This window comes from Anas acuta, chromosome 1 (genome assembly GCF_963932015.1).
Source record: "Anas acuta chromosome 1, bAnaAcu1.1, whole genome shotgun sequence".
In the NCBI taxonomy this organism is placed as follows: Eukaryota; Metazoa; Chordata; class Aves; order Anseriformes; family Anatidae; genus Anas; species Anas acuta.
Genome location: NC_088979.1, coordinates 201,162,975 through 201,182,890, shown reverse-complemented (window position 1 = coordinate 201,182,890; position 19,916 = coordinate 201,162,975). Strand labels below are relative to the sequence as shown.

Below are 19,916 nucleotides of genomic sequence, written 5' to 3'. Positions count from 1 at the left end.
GATGCATGATCCATCCTCATTTATGTGTTGAAGGAAGGTGGCCTAATTGCCCTCTAACACTGCCCATCTCCTCACATCTGGTTCTGCAGCCCCAGTTACCAGCTGTCTCCTCTGCTGAGAGTGAAAAGGGATGTTTTATTCTCTTCTTGGGCACCTTCCCACAGCACCAGATCCTGGCTTTAGATTTTGACCTGTCATTGATGGAAAGTACAAGCTCCACATAGATACAAACACGGTCACATCCAGGGACGGTTTGATCCTAGAGTGCATTTTGTGGCATCAGTGGAAAATGCAGGTAGCATCTGTTTTCTTAATTGCTCCTGCAGCCACAGAGTAGTTACAGTTGTTGAAATGCTTGATGATCCCACGTATTTATGGGTTGAAATTCCACTGGGGAACATCTCCCAGAAAGCACAGAGCCTTTTAACAGCTTTTCCAAGCATCTTTGGTTTTCGTCCCCATTTAATCACTTCTACATTTTCCAATTGTACACAACATTTTATTAAACTGTACAAACTGCACTGGTGTTTTAGAAATCCATGTTTACCATTCAAATTAAACATGATGACTGGCTGCACAAACTGTGTGCGCAGAACCCCATTATACTCTATACAGCACAAGCAAGGATTTTACAAAAGTCACCAGCATGAGTCCTTTTCTGAGGCAATTTGCTTTTCTCATTGATTTTAGGCACTTCTGCTGTTGGCCCTGCAGGATTCAGTGCCTGCAGCTGCTGCCAGCGATATCCCACAGTGGCTGCACAGTCTGTAAAGCTGCGTTCGTCCTGTTGGAGGGTCCATGTTAAGTGCCCATTCCAGTGGATCCAGAAGGGCACCTCCAAAAATAACCCAAATTCGGGATGATTCACCTTCTAGAACATCTCTTCCTAATGGGCTGGAGGAGTTCTTGCAATGAAGCTCCAAATTTACAATCTTCAGTTACAGCCTAACACAAGCTGGGATGACTGCTTAATTCCTTAGCATTTATTACATATATATATATTACAGATTCCTCATTTGTGGCTTTGATTTAATTTTGACCCAGTATTTACCTAATGTCTCCATGGAAAGCAGTAATTGGTAGGTTCTGAGTTTCTCCAACCTCTGAAAACGGTGCGTCTTTATTTAAAAGGATTCTGTCATGAACGGATCACAGATGAGATTAATTTTAACCCAACAACGTATCCACAGACTGCAAAGAGGTAGAATACGCAGCAAAATATCACATGGGGAGGGAGAGGGCCACCCTCTCCTGGTGTGCTGTCCTGCAGTGTGCCCATCACATCTGCAATGCCCATCATGTCTTCAAGGCATCAGGGCACCATTTAGAGCAATAGGAAGCACTTCAGCCTTTACAAGGACTGGTTATTAGCATTCCAGTAAAATATGCCAACACTGTGACTGAAAGGCCAATACTATGATGCTTAAAGAATGGTTTGAGGAAAACTTTACCACATTTCTGATTCAGATTTAGAATAAAACTCCAGAAAGACCAGTGCAGATTTTGCTCTGAATCTGGTGAATTTGAGGACAGTTAAAGCTTTAGAAAAGGGGTTTTCAAGGCTTTCTTCTGTACTACAATTCCCATCTTTTCTGCTCAAGTATTAGGATAAAACCTCTGGGTTTCTGTATGGATCTTGACACTTGCTATTGTTGTGATCTTCCTTCATGGTTGAGCCTTAGTTTCATGGCCTCTGGCTGAGACATATGAATGCTGGAATGTGCACCTACAAATTTTCTTAGCCTCGGTGGACTTTATGGCACAGCATTAAATCCCAATACATGTGAGGATCAGTTTTAAAGTGTGAGGGGAGTTAATTTGCTTCTTCTAACTTCAACATAGGCACAATTCTGCACATGTACAAATGGAGGTTGCAAAGACACCCAACATGAAGTCTTCCCAGATGCCCTCAGGCCCTGAGTCCACCACTCATCCTTCAGAAGGAGGTGGGCCTAAGTGAGAATTGCAGAAATGGGCACTGACAACACTAGAAGAACAAACATGTTTGTTTTTTCTTATAGAGAAACCCATTGGCTGTAGGTACAAGTAAAGAGGAAGAGGTTTTGGCACCTCTTCATTTTCAGATGTTCTCAACTTAAAGAACATTGGGAAAAGAGAGAATAGAGACCAAAAGATACCATGAAGAGACTTCATTATTAGTGAAGCGTGGCTGACATCTGCTACAGACTGGAACAAGCTGAAAGCCTCCAGGCATGGTATGAATTTTCACTGACGTGTTTTTCTGGCACATTCTTGGTTAAAATAACCACGCACAGTCTTCAGCCGACAAAGTGTTACTCAAACCATTACAGAGAATTTCTTCAGTAAGACAAATCTCAGGAAAATATTTTTTCCATTTTAGGGTTCACAAAAGAGAAGTTGCGGAACATATTTTGGTCCATGCTGTTAATCAGTGCTCTGTCTGCACACGATAGTCTAGGCTTTTCATTTAGAAATTCCTTGTCGAAGTTGCTACAGTCACTTGGAGATTTCTTCAAGAAAAGGAAAAAGAAAACAGTGTCAAATCACTAATATTCTGGTCTTCATTATAATAGTATGAGCCTTATCAGGCTGTTTCTTATGGGCTCAGCTCAACTAGCTGGGAGAAAGCTTGGTTCAACCAAGGAAACCACAAAGTGTTTGCTCTCAGTCTTTTTCCACAATAGTTGTCTGCTGTAGCCCAAACGATGCACAGTAAATTGTTAAGCTGCAGTGAACTGCTGTCTGTCTGAACTCTTAATATCCTGCAACCAATGCTAATGACATGCTTATTATTGTCCTGTTGAAGTGGTAATGGGAATACATTTTATGCAGGAGGCACTGAGGCTGTGATCCATTAATTCTGCCTTGCAGGGATGTTACAACATTGTAAAACGGCAGACTGGTCACATCAGGTAAAGAATGTTTGTGAAGGACTGCAAAATGGAATTGCACTTGTCAAGTTAAATTTTATTATTGTTATTAATAGGACTGATTCCATCCTGACTTAGCTGACCACCTGCATCTACTGGATAGGCAGAACAACTCTAGAACAACTCCCTGAAAATTTGAAGGCATTTTGAAAGCCTTAACTTGGTGCCTTAAACTGCTAGTTTCATTATGAGGTCAACATGTAACCACCTTTAAGATACTAGGGATTTGAGGTATGTGACATTAAAGACCCATGTGTGAGGAGCTTGGATCCTTAAAGTGGCTTAAAGTATTATTGTGGGTTCTGGCTTTGGTTTATTGCAAACACGTATTGGAGGGTATAAATATTTGGGAAGGGAATGATTCAGGAAAGAATGGCATGAGATGGGTTGAAATGAATGAAGATACATCCTTACCACTCTTGGTTTGAAAGGAGGTTCAATCCTTCTTTCTTCTAATGCCTCCCAGTTTATTTCCCGGAAAAAGGCATGCTGGCGGATGTTCCCTTTTGATCCCAATCTCCTCTCAGGTTCTCTGACAAAAAGCTAAAATTTTGAAAAAAAGAGAAATACTTTACTCTTTATCAATAACAGTTGCATACAACTACATAGCTGAAATCTCTGTATTGCATTTGAAAGCTTTTGTCTGGATGGGCTTTGAGGTCCCCAAACAAGAAAGAGAAAGTGACTCTCACTGACCCTATCATACTAAAGCTGTTTCTCTGAAAAACAGATGGAGATACACAAGCCAAAGATGACATTTCTGTCAAAAAGACTTTTATTTGACGTATGGTAATTCTTACCTTCACCAAAATGTCCTTTGCATCCTTGTCAAGCCAGCGAGGATAGAATGGGTTATCCATACGGATAGACTGGAAAAGCTCCTCTTCATCTTGGCCATGGAAAGGAGATTGGCCAATAAGCATCTCATACAGAAGGACACCAAAGGACCACCAATCAACGGAGGTGTTGTACTTCTGCCCCAGCAATATCTGCCCAAAGAGAGGAGTCAAAAAGACAGACACAAAATGTCTGTCATCAGTATTTCATCTTCAGAATGGTGGTCAGGCCCTGACCCTTCAAAAGCTGCTTTGTACTGAATGTGATAGCAGAGGTGTTCTCCCCTACCTAACCCCTGAGCCAGAGTATCTGCCAGTAGAGGTCTGCCAAGAGGTTTCAATTTCAGCAAAAGGAATTTCAAACAGCATACCATGCAATTGTCAGTTTGATGAAGAATAAACTATGTGCTAAGCAGGGAGATGGAACTTTAGGTAGTGTTTATTTAGGCCAAAGGGATGGGAAAAGAAGACAGAAATCAAATGTTAGAACTGAGTTACAGGTAGAGCAATGAGAGTTTGCCTTCAGTCAGTCCATTGAGTTGTGCTTTTCTGTGACAGTTATAAAATGAAGGTTATATCCAGTGTACGGTGACCAGGACAGATCATTTGGGGTAATGACCTCCCCAAAGAACAGATCTGTCATTTTCTTCCCCTGCAAACTTGGCCAGATATCACTGAACTTTCAGACTTCCCTCTGGAAGAGCTAAATTCATCTAATCTCTCTTTAGATATATGGTACGCAGATAAGAAAATTATGCAAATTTTAGACACCCAGCTAAATATCTACCTGCTGTAAAATGCAACCCTCTGTTCATCTCCTTCAGTTATTAAGGAACCTGGACAACTTGCTCATATATAGACAATTTCATTGCAGATGACTAAAGATACATGTGAAGACTATGATGTCTAGGATCCTTATTGCAGTTTTAGAGCTGGAATAGAGCTTAAAATAACCTTGAAATAGGTTATTTTAAGCCACAATCTTTGCTTTTGCACCCACAGCCTGGTTGCATCACCATCCTCTATACTATGATTACAGTGTAGGTATCAATATGCCATGAGCATGGCGTAACACCAGTGAAAGCAATTTTCTAAACTAGTGTATATTAAATTGCTGCTAAAAATTGTGATTTAGAGAATCTTTACTCCTGGCTCTGAAGTATTGTAGACTTGTCTGAGTTATTTTAAAGTGATTTTGTACCTTGCCTTCATTGCTTCTAAATGCTTTAGGACAGAGTTTGCCACTTGGGTCTGGATTCATCTTATTTCCTAAAAGTTAGTTGTCTTATTATTAAGCTAGTTATCCAGAGTCTTTCTACAGTCAATGGAGGAAAAATGGTGATTTACCTGACTTACATATCTAAGGTAGGAAGGGATGACTTGGCTTCTGGCAAAGCTAGCCCTCCTACTGTGCTATAAGGTGCCATTTGATACTTCTTTTTTAGATGAATTTTCTCACCTAATATGAAAAGTATCCCCCTCTGATGTACCTGTGGCATCTAGCAAAGCAGGACCTTAATATCAGAAGGTCCAAGCTGATGCAGAATGTTCATGGTTAACACATTTGTCTCCAAAATTCAAAAAGAGAAAAAATGTTGACAAAATAAAGCAGAACAAACAAACAAAAAAACAAAAACCCTATTTGAACAGAAGAGGCAATAGAAACAATATGTTTCATCCAGAGTGAAAAAAGGGAAGCAGCAAGTCTCCCTAATAAATTTCTTCTGGGCTGCTAATAAACAAAATCATCTAAACCTTTCCTCCTGAAAAGACACATTTATTTTATAAGGCCTTACTTTTCAAAGTTTAAAATGTCTGGAAAACTAAATTAAATGATTTATACTAGTCAAGGAAAAAATTATTAGTTTTGTGTTCTCTAAAAAAATGAACTCTAGAAATTTAATTTAACTCTTTTTTTTTTTTTTTGGCAAACATTTTTGAGATAAAAAATTTCTTGCCTGGTGACCCCAAATCCCTGTATTTGCACAGCTGTAGCCAAGGTGCTGTGCCTGCAACAAATTACAGTGCTAGCAGCCACATTGAAATACTGACAAGAAGTCCATGGCTTCAACCTCTGGCAGGAGAGGTGATCCATAAACTCTAGCAGTTCTTTCAATTTGGAGGTAAAATGTTTTATATGCACTCGTTGAATCTCTAAAATAAATGATAGCACAGAAATAAAACCTTTGAGCTATTTTCAACTCTCTCACCTATAAAGTAAAATCAGAGATAATGGATTATCACTCAGCTCTCTTTTAGGATCAGAAAAAATAATGTGTTTTTTTTTTTAATTTAATAAAAGCATTTTGAAATGGAATAAAAGACAATTGCAACTTGATGGCAGAGCACACATACACCTGTTCTCAGGCAATACAAATCCAATTACTGAAGAGACCTGCCCCTGTGTCAGCAGTGGTGTAACTTAGATCAGAATCGAGGCCTTTGGTGCACACTAAATGATCAATGAATTATAGAGAAGGGGAAAAAAACAAGAGCTTTAAAAGCCATTTGGAAAGTACTGATATCCATCATGAAATCATGAAATGGGAGCTTGAAAGGCAAATAAATGGATTTCAGAGTGATGTCGAACATGATGCATGGATGACTCTTAGTTTTCCTCCAGGATGAATAATGTCTTCTTTGGCCTCAGTTTGCCATCTAATTAGTCAAAGTGTCTCCACAGTGAAAGCTGTCATTATTTGAACTCAACAGGTTAAGGGAGTTTGTTCTTTTCTGAATGGATCTAGACCAAAAAAATCTACATTTGCTAGAAAAAGAAAATAAGAACAAACTTCTCTGTGGGAAACCTGAAAAAATAAGGGGAAGGGCAGGGGATCTTGCTGTGGGAAAACTGAAGTCTGGTGTCTGTGACCATCCAGCTTTATTACAGGGACACATGAAGGCCAGGTTCAGCTTTTCTCTACCAAGTGTATCAGCTGGGGAAGAAGAAGAGCACCTGTTGATAAGTCTGCAATGCACAGACCTTGTAGACTGTCTCCAAGCAAACCCCAGCCTCAGAGGGCAGTACTTCACATGTAGCACAAATATCCTGAGTCAAGAGGGCAGAGCAGGCCCTTAACTCAAGCATGGCCTGACCCTGAGACAGCCACATCACCTCGAGTTTTAGGGTCTCCTTCACCTGGAGGCAGCTTGTGGAGTCAAACTAAAATAAGGTTTCTAGCCTGAAACCATTCACAAGCAGGTTATTGCTTTTTGCATGCCCCACCACCAATGACCAATAGCCACGTCTGAAGAGGAGTTCTCTGTCCCACAACAGCTTTCTGACCTCCCTGGATCCAGCACCTACCTCTGGAGCGATATAGTCAGGAGTCCCACAGAAAGTACTTGTCTTCGCATCTCCAAACATGTTCTCCTTACACATCCCAAAGTCAGCAATTTTGATGTGCCCCTCATTGTCCAAGAGGACATTGTCTAGCTTCAAGTCTCTGTGGAAGAAGAGAAAGGAATCTCTTCTTTTAAAGTGTTACAGAGCAATGCAAGTGATTTTAGCAGAATACACTCATAAATTCAATAATTGCCTACATGATCCAATTACAAAAGAAGGCTGGGGGCTAGAGGATGAGCTGCTCTCTAGAAGTTCAAAATTCCTCTTCCTCCTGTATGAGCACTGACTCATTTGCTTTATCTAACTTTACCCAAGATATTTGCATCTCTCCTTGGAGGATGCAGAATAGTGAAGCTAAAAATGCTTTGTCCAGGTTGATGCTTCTCCTCTAACACTGCCCGGAGAAGGGGAGCAAGAAGAGACTGGCTAGTTCTCACTCCCCTCTTTCCTGGGAGCTTTGATACTGCATCTGAAGCTACTGCCAGCTTTCCCTCCCAGTGCAGGCTGTAAAAATGTTGGAAGAGGTAAGGACCTGCGAGCCTTGCATGGTAAGAACAACCCTGGACATCAGCAGAACATCTAGCAACTTTTCACTTGCGGGCTGTACTGCCTGAACCCCAGGGATTTACAAGCCCTTCACACATAGCTGCCAGGCTTCTGTCAGAGGCTTTATGCTCTGAGAGCTGCAGTGGGACGAAAAGATCCCAGAAAGGGAGAAAAAAATAATAAGTGAATATAAAAAGAAAGAAATAAAAGCAAGTGAGCTGATGAATCATGGTCTTTTACAGAGAACAAAAGGGTCCCTCCATGTGGGAATAACTTCTGAAAGGATAGAAAATAATGTAAAGAAATAAAGAAAAAGGCATAAAGAAAGGAAGGCTGGCATAGCTTCTGTGTTAGATTTTTGCATCTTGCCTAAACATTTTGATTTTCATTGTAACAATGATTCAGGATGCCTGGATCAGTGATGCTCCACCTCACCTAGGATATAGGTAGAATTTGTATACCTGGTCTTGGAGCACCCATGCCCTTGCACTTCCTGAACTCTCAGTCACTGCTCCCTCTCAAGGCTCCCAGAGCACCCAGATAAAACAACTGGATTTGTGCACTGCTGAGGTAACAACTGGTCTTTTCCAACATCTGCTGATTCACATTTTCCACATCTCAGGCAAGAGTCCTTACTATGAGGCTGCTATATAGCCACACTCCTGGTGACAACAGTTTTACACATACATATATATATATATATATTTATGTATTTTTTTTTCCTCAGAAATGACCTTGCCATTTGATTCTCTCAGAGAAGATCACTTCTAATATTTGATTTTCCTCAGTCACCTACAGTTGTGGGAAAGGTGTGTCTTCATCCTCCCTCTGCAAAGCTCCTTTGTAGTGTCTACAAAACTTGTCATGGGGCACTAGTTCGTTGCTGCTAGAATACAGCCAAATAAAAAATAGGAGTCATCAATCAAAAAGAAATATAGAGACAACCAAGACATTTGCTTTCCAAGTGGCAGACACTCATGTTGTCACAATTTCCAGCTGGAATGACTTATTCTAGTTACACCATTGAGATCAATCTCTGGCTGCCAGCACTGCTTTTATTCATCTGGTAGTTTGAAGCAAAACAAAAAACCCATCACCTACAGTTCGCTTTCATTATTTTGATGAGTCTCAAACTCATTGGCTCCAGGGATTGGATTTTCTGCCAAAAATGCCTCGGCTCATTCATTAAAATTTAAGCCAACATTTCCAGACATGGGTGCATGAGACAGAACAGCTGGATTCGTTATTCTTACTACATCACAAGTGAAGTAGTTTCAGAAATGATTTCTATTCACTTTTCTAAATCCTTAGTTAGCTCTGACTGAGATACTGATGGCTGTGAGTTCTCAAGTGACCTTGTGGTTATTGCTTTCAGGAAAAAAAAAAAAAAGGAAAAAGGAAAAAGGAAAACGGAAAAAGGAAAAAGGAAAAAGGAAAAAGGAGTAGGACTGGTCAGATATTTCCTATCAAAGCCTGATGTCCAAATCAAAGTCACACTGACTCCTGGGACTAAGCTATTTCTTTGTACCACCATGTCTAGCTATCTCATTTTGCCCCCACTTCCCTTCACGGTCTATGGCTCCAGATTCTCACAATCTCTTGTTTCATGGGAAAACGGGACCCCAAACCTGGCACACTACTGGTGTAGCAGTTTCAAATAAAAATGTGAGTTATGAGCAAAAAGCCAGATTTTAACAGTGCTATCATGAATTCGAAACATCCTGTAGATATTTTTAATCAACTTTTCTAAGAAGTCTAAGTAAGAACAACAGACTCTGCTAAGTGGTTTGGGCACTTCACAAAATGCTGAGACCCCAGAGATCATCCTGGCTTAATGTTATTGATATTGATCTCATGTTTATGCAGTCACCCTCACTGGTCAATAAACAGCTCTCACATGAGCACTAATAATGAATAATGAGAGTTTATATGAATCAAAGCTTGAGTTTAATGGGAGAGTGAATTGTAAACAAGCCATTCACTTTTAGCATTTTTCTAATGTTCATGCTATGTGACAAACATTGAAATAAGCTCATTTTGGTTTCAGCAAACATTGCTTTAGTGAACTTTCTCATGTGCTTGTGACAAGATATTTAATTCCCTCTTTCACAAAATGCTGCAGTGTAGTAACTAATGGTTGCCAAGAAGATGAGTTAGATGAGTGTTCCCCAGAAATTCAGTTTCTCCTTTCAGCTATCGGAAAACAGACCATTTCCTGATATCTGCAGCCCCTCCTGCTTTCATCTTGTCCCTTGGCCTTTCATGCAGGTCTCAAGCACAACTTTTGTTTATTAGATCAAAACATTCATGTATAACTTCCAAGCTCTTAAGGAGGTAAAGAAGAAAACGGAATGCACAATTTTACAGTAGAAGACTTTTCCTCTGCAGGATTTGGCAGGCTGATGCGTCATGGAGTAAGTTCCTCCCAGTTTTGGAAATCTGGGAGAAGATTCTTCTGTCTGAGTGCAGCTGCCTTTAGTGCCTGACCTACTATTCATCTGCTCTCTACAGAGTCCACTGATAGAAAGTCCACTTCTTATGGACACTCTAACACAGGTTGGATGAACTGGCACCTAAAAAATATGATTTTTCTCTATTTACTCCACTTACTACAAGAAAGGCTTGGGTGGCTAGCTCAGAGTCATGATGATAAGATGGATACCATGGGGCTGTGCAGATAACCCCAAAATTTAGTCATATTGCTGTCTGCCTGTTGCTGTTACCTGAGCTGACCTTTTCACCACTATTCCAGGGTAAGCCACACAGCAGATATACCAGATTTCTCATGGCTAGCTTGACCTTATATATCTTCATCCATAGAAAGATTAAACTGTGTGCTTATTCTGAGTGCTCTGTGAAAGACTTGGTGTAAATGCATCAAAGAGTTTGCTTTAATGTTAACTGAAATAGGACTGAATTCCTAAGAAGGGCTCAAAGCTGCCTTTTTCTGAGCCATCTCTTCAAAAGAAAACAGCAGGCCATCGTCAAAAGTGAATCTGCATAGAAGTGTGATGCCAGTAAGTGTAAGAAAGGTTTAACATGTCGGACAATGAGGAGTAAAATTACCTGTATATTATGCCCTTTGAATGGAGGAACTGCAGCCCACATATGATTTCAGCAGCATAGAACCTGAGTGACAGAAAGAACAAGTTAGGACGGTTGCTTTCCAACAGCTTCTTTCAACTAGACACCAAAAAGATGGAAACTGCCTTCATAGGAGCCAAAATTTCATTAAGTCCCCAGAAAGCTTGGAATGTCTCCAGAAGGCTTGGAGTAACTGGATTTTACAAGTAACTGATGGACAATGTGGAATTCCCAAAAGCACTCCACGTAGCCAGCTCTCCATCCAGTACTGAAACCACTCTGGGAAATGGCAGGGATTTGAAGCCTACTAGTTTTTAGGGCTTTGGAGACAACAAAACACAGCTAGCTGTCATTTTCTGATATCTAACAGTTTCTGAGGACATGTCCTTAAGTGCCTGGGGATGCCTCCAGGTCATAAGTGAAGCAAAAAAAACCATTACCCAGCTCCAACTGTGTACCCTGCCTTGCCTCAAGATATGGTTCCTGTAGCAAGGAAGGAAGAGTGGGTGGTTTCTGCCTCTCCCTTATTTACATATTTCATGTAAATCAGTGATTTACAGCAATGTACCAGACTGCATCAGACTTATAGTCAATGCTTGAAAACTCAAAAAGGCAGGTGGAAACAGCTGTGTTCAGTGGCTGCTGCACAAAGATCTGAGTGGTGCCAGCACGGGGACAGGCAGGAGGACATCTGGGCTTGGGGACAACAAGCTCCTCAGCTGGTCACACAGATCTCTTGACTGCCCAGATTAATGACTTGCTTTTGAAATTTTATTCAAGATGTGGATAAGCTAGCAAATCAGTGGCCTTTCTGTGGAGTCTTTTGGAGTTTTAGAACTTTGTTCTTAACGCGTTTCTGCCTAAAGGACAAAAACACGTCCTGCTGCAGAGGCAGCATAAAGCTGAAGCATCACTGCACAATGAAAGCACTCTTCCCAGAAGGGAATGTAACCACAGGTCATATCCCCCAGGTATTTGTATCCTTTGCTTCACCAGTCTTCAGTGCATTGGCCTGAGGGCTTAATTCTGAACATTCGCATGCTTTTGGAAAAGAAAACACCCAGCAAATTAAACACTGATTTAAATGATTTTTTTTTCTTTTTAATTATCAAATAAGAATTAATTCTTATAGTGGTTTCAGTGTTGACTTTTCAAATACCTTTTGTTCGCAGAAGGATTAAAAACACCTTTCATGTATTTGAATTTTTCTATTTACTTTCAACAGAGCTAAATACATTTTTAATTCTCTTTTGGTGTATTAATTTTTGATTTGAATTTACCTTTGCAGTTTTGATAAGCTTGATCTTTTTTTTTTTTTTTTTTGACTCAAACCTTAAAAGGAAAAACGAACGTATTCTATTACTTCTAACAAACAAGAGCTTTGCCTCTGATCACTGGACTGTGAACCTCATTTGAAGTGGTGTTGTAAAGAACAAGAGGTTGAGATGGCTGAAAATGCACCTGTGGGATTTCTTTGATGGTGGCAAAGCCAGGGTGGAGGTTAGGTGCACGATGTCATTTCTGGGGCCTCTGGTGCTGGGCTGAGCAAGAATTCAATGAGTGCAATTGTAGAGCAACCCCAGGGCTGCTGTAATTCAAAGCAGGCACCTGTAGGTTGCTTTAGCATGAACCTCATCCGTGGGCCATCTAAATAAGATCTTAGGCATGCTCAGGGCTGTTTATAGACACTCTAGGCACCTTCAGAGGTAAGATTTCAGGTGAAGAGCCCCCCTGTGAGAGGGACTGATCCAGCAAGCAAAGCAGCCTAAGGCACAGCTTCCATCCAGCCCAGCTCTTGGCTGTGAGCAAGTGTTTGGGGGAATATTCTGAGGTTAGCACAAGCTATGGGAGCCAATTCACATGCTGGAAGGAGGCCCCTTCTTTGTAAGCTAAAGGATGAGACTGCAGCCAAATGTAATGCTGATGAGGGTGTAGCAGCATCTGTAATGTTTCCAGACAGAAATAGCTTCCCTGGTTGACCAAGAATGCAAAGCGAGTTCACATTTGACTGCAACGAACTGCGTGGATATGCTCTAAAAAGCCTTCTGTGGGAGGGGAAAGATGACAGGGAGAGGAAGTGACTTGCTCCAAGTCAGCCAGTGAGTTGAGGTGATGACCTGTGCGTCTGTTTTGTTCATTTTGGAGAGAGCTGGGATTGGAAGTGGTTCTGTTTCCATGCTAAAATCCAGTTGAAAGTGCTTTGAAGACAGAGGTAAGGCACAGAGAGGTCAAGGGATGTTCTCTAGGTTACCCTCACAGGACAGTGGTAGAGCAGGGAATAAAACTAAGAGCCCTGGTGTCCCCAGCTGCCACCTTTGCTTCTACCGTGTGTGAGAGCTGCAAGCCAAAAGGTAATCATAACATCTTACGTGGCTCTGGGAAGGTCGAACTTATGACAATTCTGGATATGAAACATGAGGTCTCCTCCATTGAGATACTCCATCACAAAGAAGAGATTTTCCTAGAGAATAAGACAAGATGAACATTAGGGGTGGGGAAGGGGGAAATAAAGTTGAAAAAGAACACCCAGAAATCACTGAAAAAGAGGAAGGAAAAGATTACAGCCAGGGTTTTGGAGAGAAAGCAGTTTCTAGTACAAATTCCTCATTTCTGTTCTTTGTTCTCCAAGCCTATACTCACCCTCTGTGCTTTAATTTGTATAATCAGCATTAGCAAACATTGTGAATCCACTTAATAACTAGCCAGTGCCATTGCTTTTTACTAGCAGAGCTCAACGGTCCCTAAAAGGGGACGAGTGACTCTACAGTGCTTGTTTAATGGAAGGACAGAGGGACAGGTTTACTGGAGGACTAGGCAGAAGCAAATCCCAGCAAATCCTCTAGTCCCAGCCCTGATCATCATCCATTCAGTGGAATGAACTGAGGCTGGTATAACTTGCATTCCCACACATCTTTTATGGGTGAACATGGGTTTGCCCCTTTTCAAGTTACCAGAGACACTGGCCAAATGCAGCAACCTGTTCTGTTTGATTTTAAGCCTGGGAGCTGCTCTATTCATAAGGCAGGATTTTACGTGCCAATGGGAATACTCATTAATTACTCGTACTTCTGCATGCTCGTTGGGTGCTTGCATGCCAAAGAAGACTGAGAAAATATCCAGTCCTTGTTCCCAATCACATGCAACCATCAGCTATTCTACCAGGGCAGCAGAAAACTCTCTTCCTTGTACATGAGAGGGATGGGGGGGATCTCTGAACTGAAAACAAACAGCAGAAAATGTCGCCTAGGTCTCCCTTCCAGCCCTTGGTGTATGCCATATTGATACCCTCACTGCCTTAACCACCAGGGAGATATCAGATTTTTTTTTTTTTTTTGATTCAAAGCACTCACTTTACCTATAAAGCAGGAAGAGCTCCATTCTCTGTATTGTGCAATGAGCTATGATGCTCCCAGTTTAAACTTCTATTTCAGTACACTCAGCTTCTGTGCAAAAATGCATGAATAAAATAAAATGGATGCCATATCTTCTCTGTTTATTAAACATCTCAAGTTAGTTATCTCCAGGCTACGCTAAAGTTTATGAATATGCTCCTTTTGTTGCCTAGCACCCATCACAACTTGGAGGAGGGGGGGGATCTTTTCACGTATATTTTTAACAGTTGAAGGAAGATTTTTATACATAAAATCCAATGTAAGCATCTCTGGCAGCAAGCCAAGAGCTGGCCATTTAAAACAAAACAAAACAACAACAACAAAACACACAGCGTTTGTTCTTTTCAAATAACAGCTGTCTGCTCTAATTTGTGCAATTTCTTTAGCCAGCTCCTTTTAATTACAGTACTCTTGTTTAAATGGAAGTCTGGCTGGAAACCCCACCTGTCATCCGACAAGCACAGGGCCAGAGCTGGTCTCCCAGGGTAAGAATACAATTTTTTTTCCAATAAACAACTGGGTGCAGGTTTTTCAGTTTGAAGGTTTGGCATCTGTAGAGGTCTTTGGACATAAGTCAGCTTAAGGAAGTAAGGAGACCAAATGAAGATGGGTAATTTAGTACAGAAATGCACAAATCTTGGAAATGTGAGTTCAGGAACCAGTTAAAATATTTGACTGGTGTTTGTTGTGAAGATACACAGTGAGATGATGAGGTTTAGCTAACAACAAACCAAAAGCTGCATGGATGACACTGAGACAGGAGGAACCTCATGGGTCTTCAGGTGGGCCAGATTCAGCTTCAGTGGACTGGGAAGGAGAAAAACCCTGTATTTTCCTGGGAGGTTCATTGACTTTGGCTACATCTTATCGCCCCTCTTTAAGCACAAATTGAAGTCCACACCTAGCAGAACAAGGAGTCACGCTCTGCTTGCTCATGGATTTGAGCAACCATCTAATGCACACATTTAATTGAATGGGGGACTCTTATTACTGCCATGATGGGAAAGAAAAAGTGGACAACATCTCAGATTAATTGGCATCCAAAGATCATTATAGGAGCTCAGCCTCTGAACTGCCTAAAGATATGAAGCTGAAGACTACAAACCTGATTTAGGAATAATTACTACTGATGTTCATGGTCTATAGGGTGCTAGGGATGTTACTTAAATGCTATTGAAAAGAAAGATGGCATAACTCTGAGTTTTTTAACCTCAAATGGGAAGTTGCCCTTGCTTCTTACAAAGGTCCATTGTCTGGCATGGCCTATGGAGAAAAACTGCTTGAGATCAACCTTAAGTACGCAGTTCTGAGAGATGTAATTAAGCAGTGCAAACTGCAATGAACTATTAGAGACAGCTACCAAAGCCTGAGATCTATGGAGCCATAGAATAGCTTAAACATAGGAAGTGGAAGAAACCTTGCTTGAAACCACTTAAAAATTAAGTGTGCTAGAGGGCAAAAAGGGTTAGAATGGCACGGAGGACGTGTTTGTAGACAGGCTGCAACCTACACTTCCTCTTGTCCTGGGAAAGTTTCCTGATGGCTCCTTCTTGAGTCTGCTTCTACAGGGGTCTGAAGTCTGCTAGAGCCTATAGCAGGTGGGATTGGGTTGAGAAGGTACATCTGAAGTTGCAGCTGGGATGGCAAGACTGACAAGAAGATAAGATGCCTGTATCCCCTGTGATGGCCCCAGGTCAGGGGTGCTAAGCAAGAAAACATGAATGCTGTCCCTCAGCGATGAGACCTACAAAGCTCTGAAGGAGCCCTGGGGGGAGTCCCCCCTTCACCCTTGTTGGCTGTCTTGCAGACAGACCATGGACAGCTTGCTGACCCCCTTTGAGAGCATCCTTGGGTAGAAATACTCAAGTTAAACTTCTGGCCACTGTTCCAAACTCAGTAGAACAGAACAAGCCTGCTCTTACAGCAGAGTTTGGGGCCATCCTTTATAACCCCAGAGTTCAAGGTGGACTGGAAGGACAATTCCTACACAATGGGTGCTGCTCCAGGATAGTTGGTGCTGCCTTGAGGACATCAGTGTGTGAATCCTTCCCTACAAGTAGGTCACCTTCCAGGGACCTTCTCCATTGCTCCAGAGGGAACATGACAAACCCTTCTGTGGGAGGATGAAGTTCTGGTCCTACAGCAGACAGAACTGTATAACATGGTGCCATACAACACAGACATGTACAAGCACACATCCTGAATGCAAAATAACACAGTGCCCTGGTGAACTCCACCCCACCAGGTTACTGCAGAAATTCAATTTATTGACCTGTCAGTCCCTCAGTGCCCATGCTGAGCTGATCTCTCTGCGGAGCCGCCTGATCTCCCCAGGACGTGGCAGGGAAGGAGTTAAACCAACCTGCTTCTGTTCTGCACGCAACTGTGAGAATGAATAGTCACCATCAGAAACGCTTTCAACTTTATAAACAATGAGTACAAAGCAGGCAGCATTTAAATCGATCTTTTGAAGGTACAGCCTAGAACAGGCTCTTAAAATCCTCAAAGCAGCTGGAAGCCCTCCAGAGCACTTTTCTGTGGGGACTCTCAGATTCTGTTTTCTTTGCATTTGAAAGCACTTGCACACATACAAATATACTATTTAACACCATTTACTGCAGAGCAAAATTCTTCTTCCCAGGGCTCCCAGGAGGATGGATATTGGAATAATTAATGTTGCAGGACCGTGTAGCATTACCCTTACCCTGTGGATAAGGCTCCTCAGTGCAGGCTAAGTGCCCTAACTCCACTGCATGCCCATTGAATTAGGTTGGCCCTTGCAAGAGAAAGGTTTGTTACGATGCAGCTCCTACAGCTGCTTCTTGTCTCACATTTTCCATCAGCTCAGCTCAGCCCTCCTGAGTGGTCTCTCCCCTGCCCTGGGAACCCCCCATGTCTGACTCCAAAGGGTGCTGTGACCTGGGCTCCCATCCCAGCAAGCTGCAGGGAGATGGGGACACCAGGCGAGGCTGTGATGCTGTGCTGCAGAAAAGTGGGTTCTGCACAGGTTGAGTCTCTAGGATTTAATTAAGTAGGCAACATAATAGTCATATCCAAAATGCCTATTGAATCCCCAGTCCATGTTGTTCATGAACCATGCCTGCACATTGGATTGCTAGGTATCACTGGCTACAACCACGCTGAGGAGCACCCTAACAATTCAATCCTCTGGGTGCTCATCCATGCTTTGGATCTATTTTATTTCATGGGATGAATGATGATAATCTCTCTGCCCTTCTCCACCACATCACCCAGTGACTGTTGCTGTCTCATTCACAGAATCCCATCCTGTAGGAAAGCAAGCAATGCACAAGCTCCCCGTCGCACCTTCTCCCATGAGGATCAGCTAATTCAGGGTCACTCCTTGCGAGTAGGTGACCAAGAGAGGTATTGACCTTGCTATTTTCATCATCCGGATAAGCAACGCCAAATTGTTACAGATTATAGCAACCCCAGTTTTAATTTTGTTCTCTGGTCTAAAGACTTTGCTTCTTTTTCTCCCTGTGTAGTATCAGTCTGTCTTCTGGAGATGGCAGCATTTCTTTTAGCTGTCAGATAATTCAGTCCAGTCCCTCGTCTCATGATTTCTTTTTTGTTCTAATTTCTGCACTGCCAGCGTTTTTGACTGCACACTAAACTGCTATTTGGGATGCTTAGTTTTATGTGGCCATCTACTTACTATAAAGCATATGAATATCTTTATATACAGATATAAAGATATATAGGTATACATACGGGTGCAGACATGGCTGGCAATAACTCCTATCACTCAAGTTCTAGTATGCCAGGACCCTTCTTCATGGCTCAGAGCAAAAAGAGTACATCACCTGCAGTGGTAAACTGAGTCACTGTCAGCCCTGTCTTGCAAGAGAAAGTGGCTTCTCCTATCAGTATAGGGTGGGAACTTGGAAAGACACTGATTTTCTCAGTCTGAATACAAATTTCTGTGAAAATTAGGGGGATAAAAAAAACTTCCAGACCTAATGCTAAGCAAAAAGTATCAAACTTCATGAAACCATGAATATTTTATCAGCTGAAAAATAGGGAGAAAAAATAATATTTTTATTTTAAGAAGTTGATTCTTTTTTGGGACAAAGAACTGAGCAGCTACACCGCAGGCTTTTAGTCAAAGCTGAATATTTTTGGGACCAGGAAAACCTCAGATCTGTGTAACAGGAAGGCAATTAGAATATGTATATTTAATAGATTGATCATCTATCACTTAAAAGCCCCTGTCTGTGAGCTGCTCCCCTCTTTTCCTTGCCAAGACAATCCACCTGTTCCCTTCATATAGGCAGACACCACCTAGAAGTGTCTTTTAAAGACTTCAGATTTTTGATGTTATAATTACAGCTGCTCACATGTACTTTGGCAGAATCTTGTTGAAATCCCAAAGCTCTGCTGAGATGCTGCTATTTCTACTGAACCATGTTGAAATTCTGGCCAGGATCAAACAAGACCTTGCCAGTTTTTCTGCCTGCTTTGCAGATTGCAAGAGGTAAGATCCCCAAAGCCTCCCTAAACTTCCTAGTTTTTCCCCAGCGTTTCCACCAACTGGCTAAAATTTGGCTTACAAGACCTGAATCAGAAATTTCCAAGATGACTTATCCCCAACAAAGGACCAGGAATGTGGACACTTAGAAACCTTGAGCCTTCAAGATCTTGTCTCCTAAATGGCTGAGCACCATAGCTGGGGATGGATTTTCCATGGGAAAAATCACTGCCTGACCCTGTACTTTCTTCTTCAGCCTTCCTTGTTGATTGATGACAAAATCAGGATGCTGGTTAGAAAGATATCTGGTCTGACCTCACAGGACATCTCATCTTGTGATATGGACTTCTCAGAGAGTCTGTGGCACAGCCAGGTGATGGGAATGAACATCCAGTGGGTTTCATACACACATGGGCCAAACCCACATGCTTTGATTCATGTCAGATAATTCAGCCCTGTTTCTTTAATGACAAGACAAAGAGAGGAGAAAAGTAAAATTGCCCTTGGAAAATTTTGCAGGAATTATAATTTAGTCTGAGGAGACATTTTGATGAGAACCCCCTGGAAATACTCATGTAAAACACTTCAAAGTCTAAGAATTTGTAAATTAAGACCACGCTTTTATTTACAATCCTTTTCTCCCTCCTGACAATGTAAGAGATTTTAAAGTCAGTATGAAGTATATTAAAACAACAGAGCATGTGAAAATGTCTCACCACTAGGATTTTGGAAAGATATAATATACCAGTACAGCAGAATAGAAATGTTTCTGTAACATTTGCTTCTAAATTACAATAAAGATTACTTATGTTCTGGGTTGAGATAGTCTTTTATGTTGCTATTTTGTACTACCAGCCAAAAAACCTATGGGTTTAATTTGCATTTAGGTGAAGAGTGTGAATAAAAGCCTGGTCAATGAAGTAAAGAAACAGTTAGAAATGAAAGTGACTTTCAAAAAGGGAAAGACTATTCTTATCACAGAGTGTTAGTGAAATGTAAAAAGAAGAATAAGTTGCAAGCACTGGAGTGCTATTCACTGTGTTTAGACATTAACATGTTGGGATATTGAAGAATTATAAACATGCTTTTCCTTCTCTTTAACATAACGGTGTCTCTTTAAATGTAATAAAACAGAACAACTCTCTGAGCTTGCTGTTAAAATTCACACCATATAATTATGTCAGCTGAATATTGGGATGCAAAGACGACTGAAGCAAAGTAAAAAAGTTCAAAAACAGATTGGAAAAAAACAAAAAACAACAACATGTGTTTGAATCTATTCTAATGTAACATAACACAACAAGTATT

The 19,916-nt window shown here is 41.4% G+C and overlaps 1 protein-coding gene across 1 annotated transcript in view; it reads right to left on the bottom strand.

The window, feature by feature from the left end:
* Positions 1-314: 314 nt before the first annotated feature.
* Positions 315-19,916, bottom strand: part of PRKCQ (protein kinase C theta) — a 60,760-nt gene continuing 41,158 nt past the window's right edge. Inside the window, exons 14-19 of the mRNA XM_068670085.1 lie at positions 13,094-13,185; positions 10,707-10,769; positions 7,056-7,194; positions 3,713-3,901; positions 3,327-3,455; positions 315-2,492 (exon numbers count right to left, since the gene is read on the bottom strand). Of these exons, the coding sequence (XP_068526186.1) occupies positions 2,337-2,492; positions 3,327-3,455; positions 3,713-3,901; positions 7,056-7,194; positions 10,707-10,769; positions 13,094-13,185 (768 nt within the window). The 3' untranslated portion in view covers positions 315-2,336. The remainder of the gene's footprint in view (positions 2,493-3,326; positions 3,456-3,712; positions 3,902-7,055; positions 7,195-10,706; positions 10,770-13,093; positions 13,186-19,916) is intronic.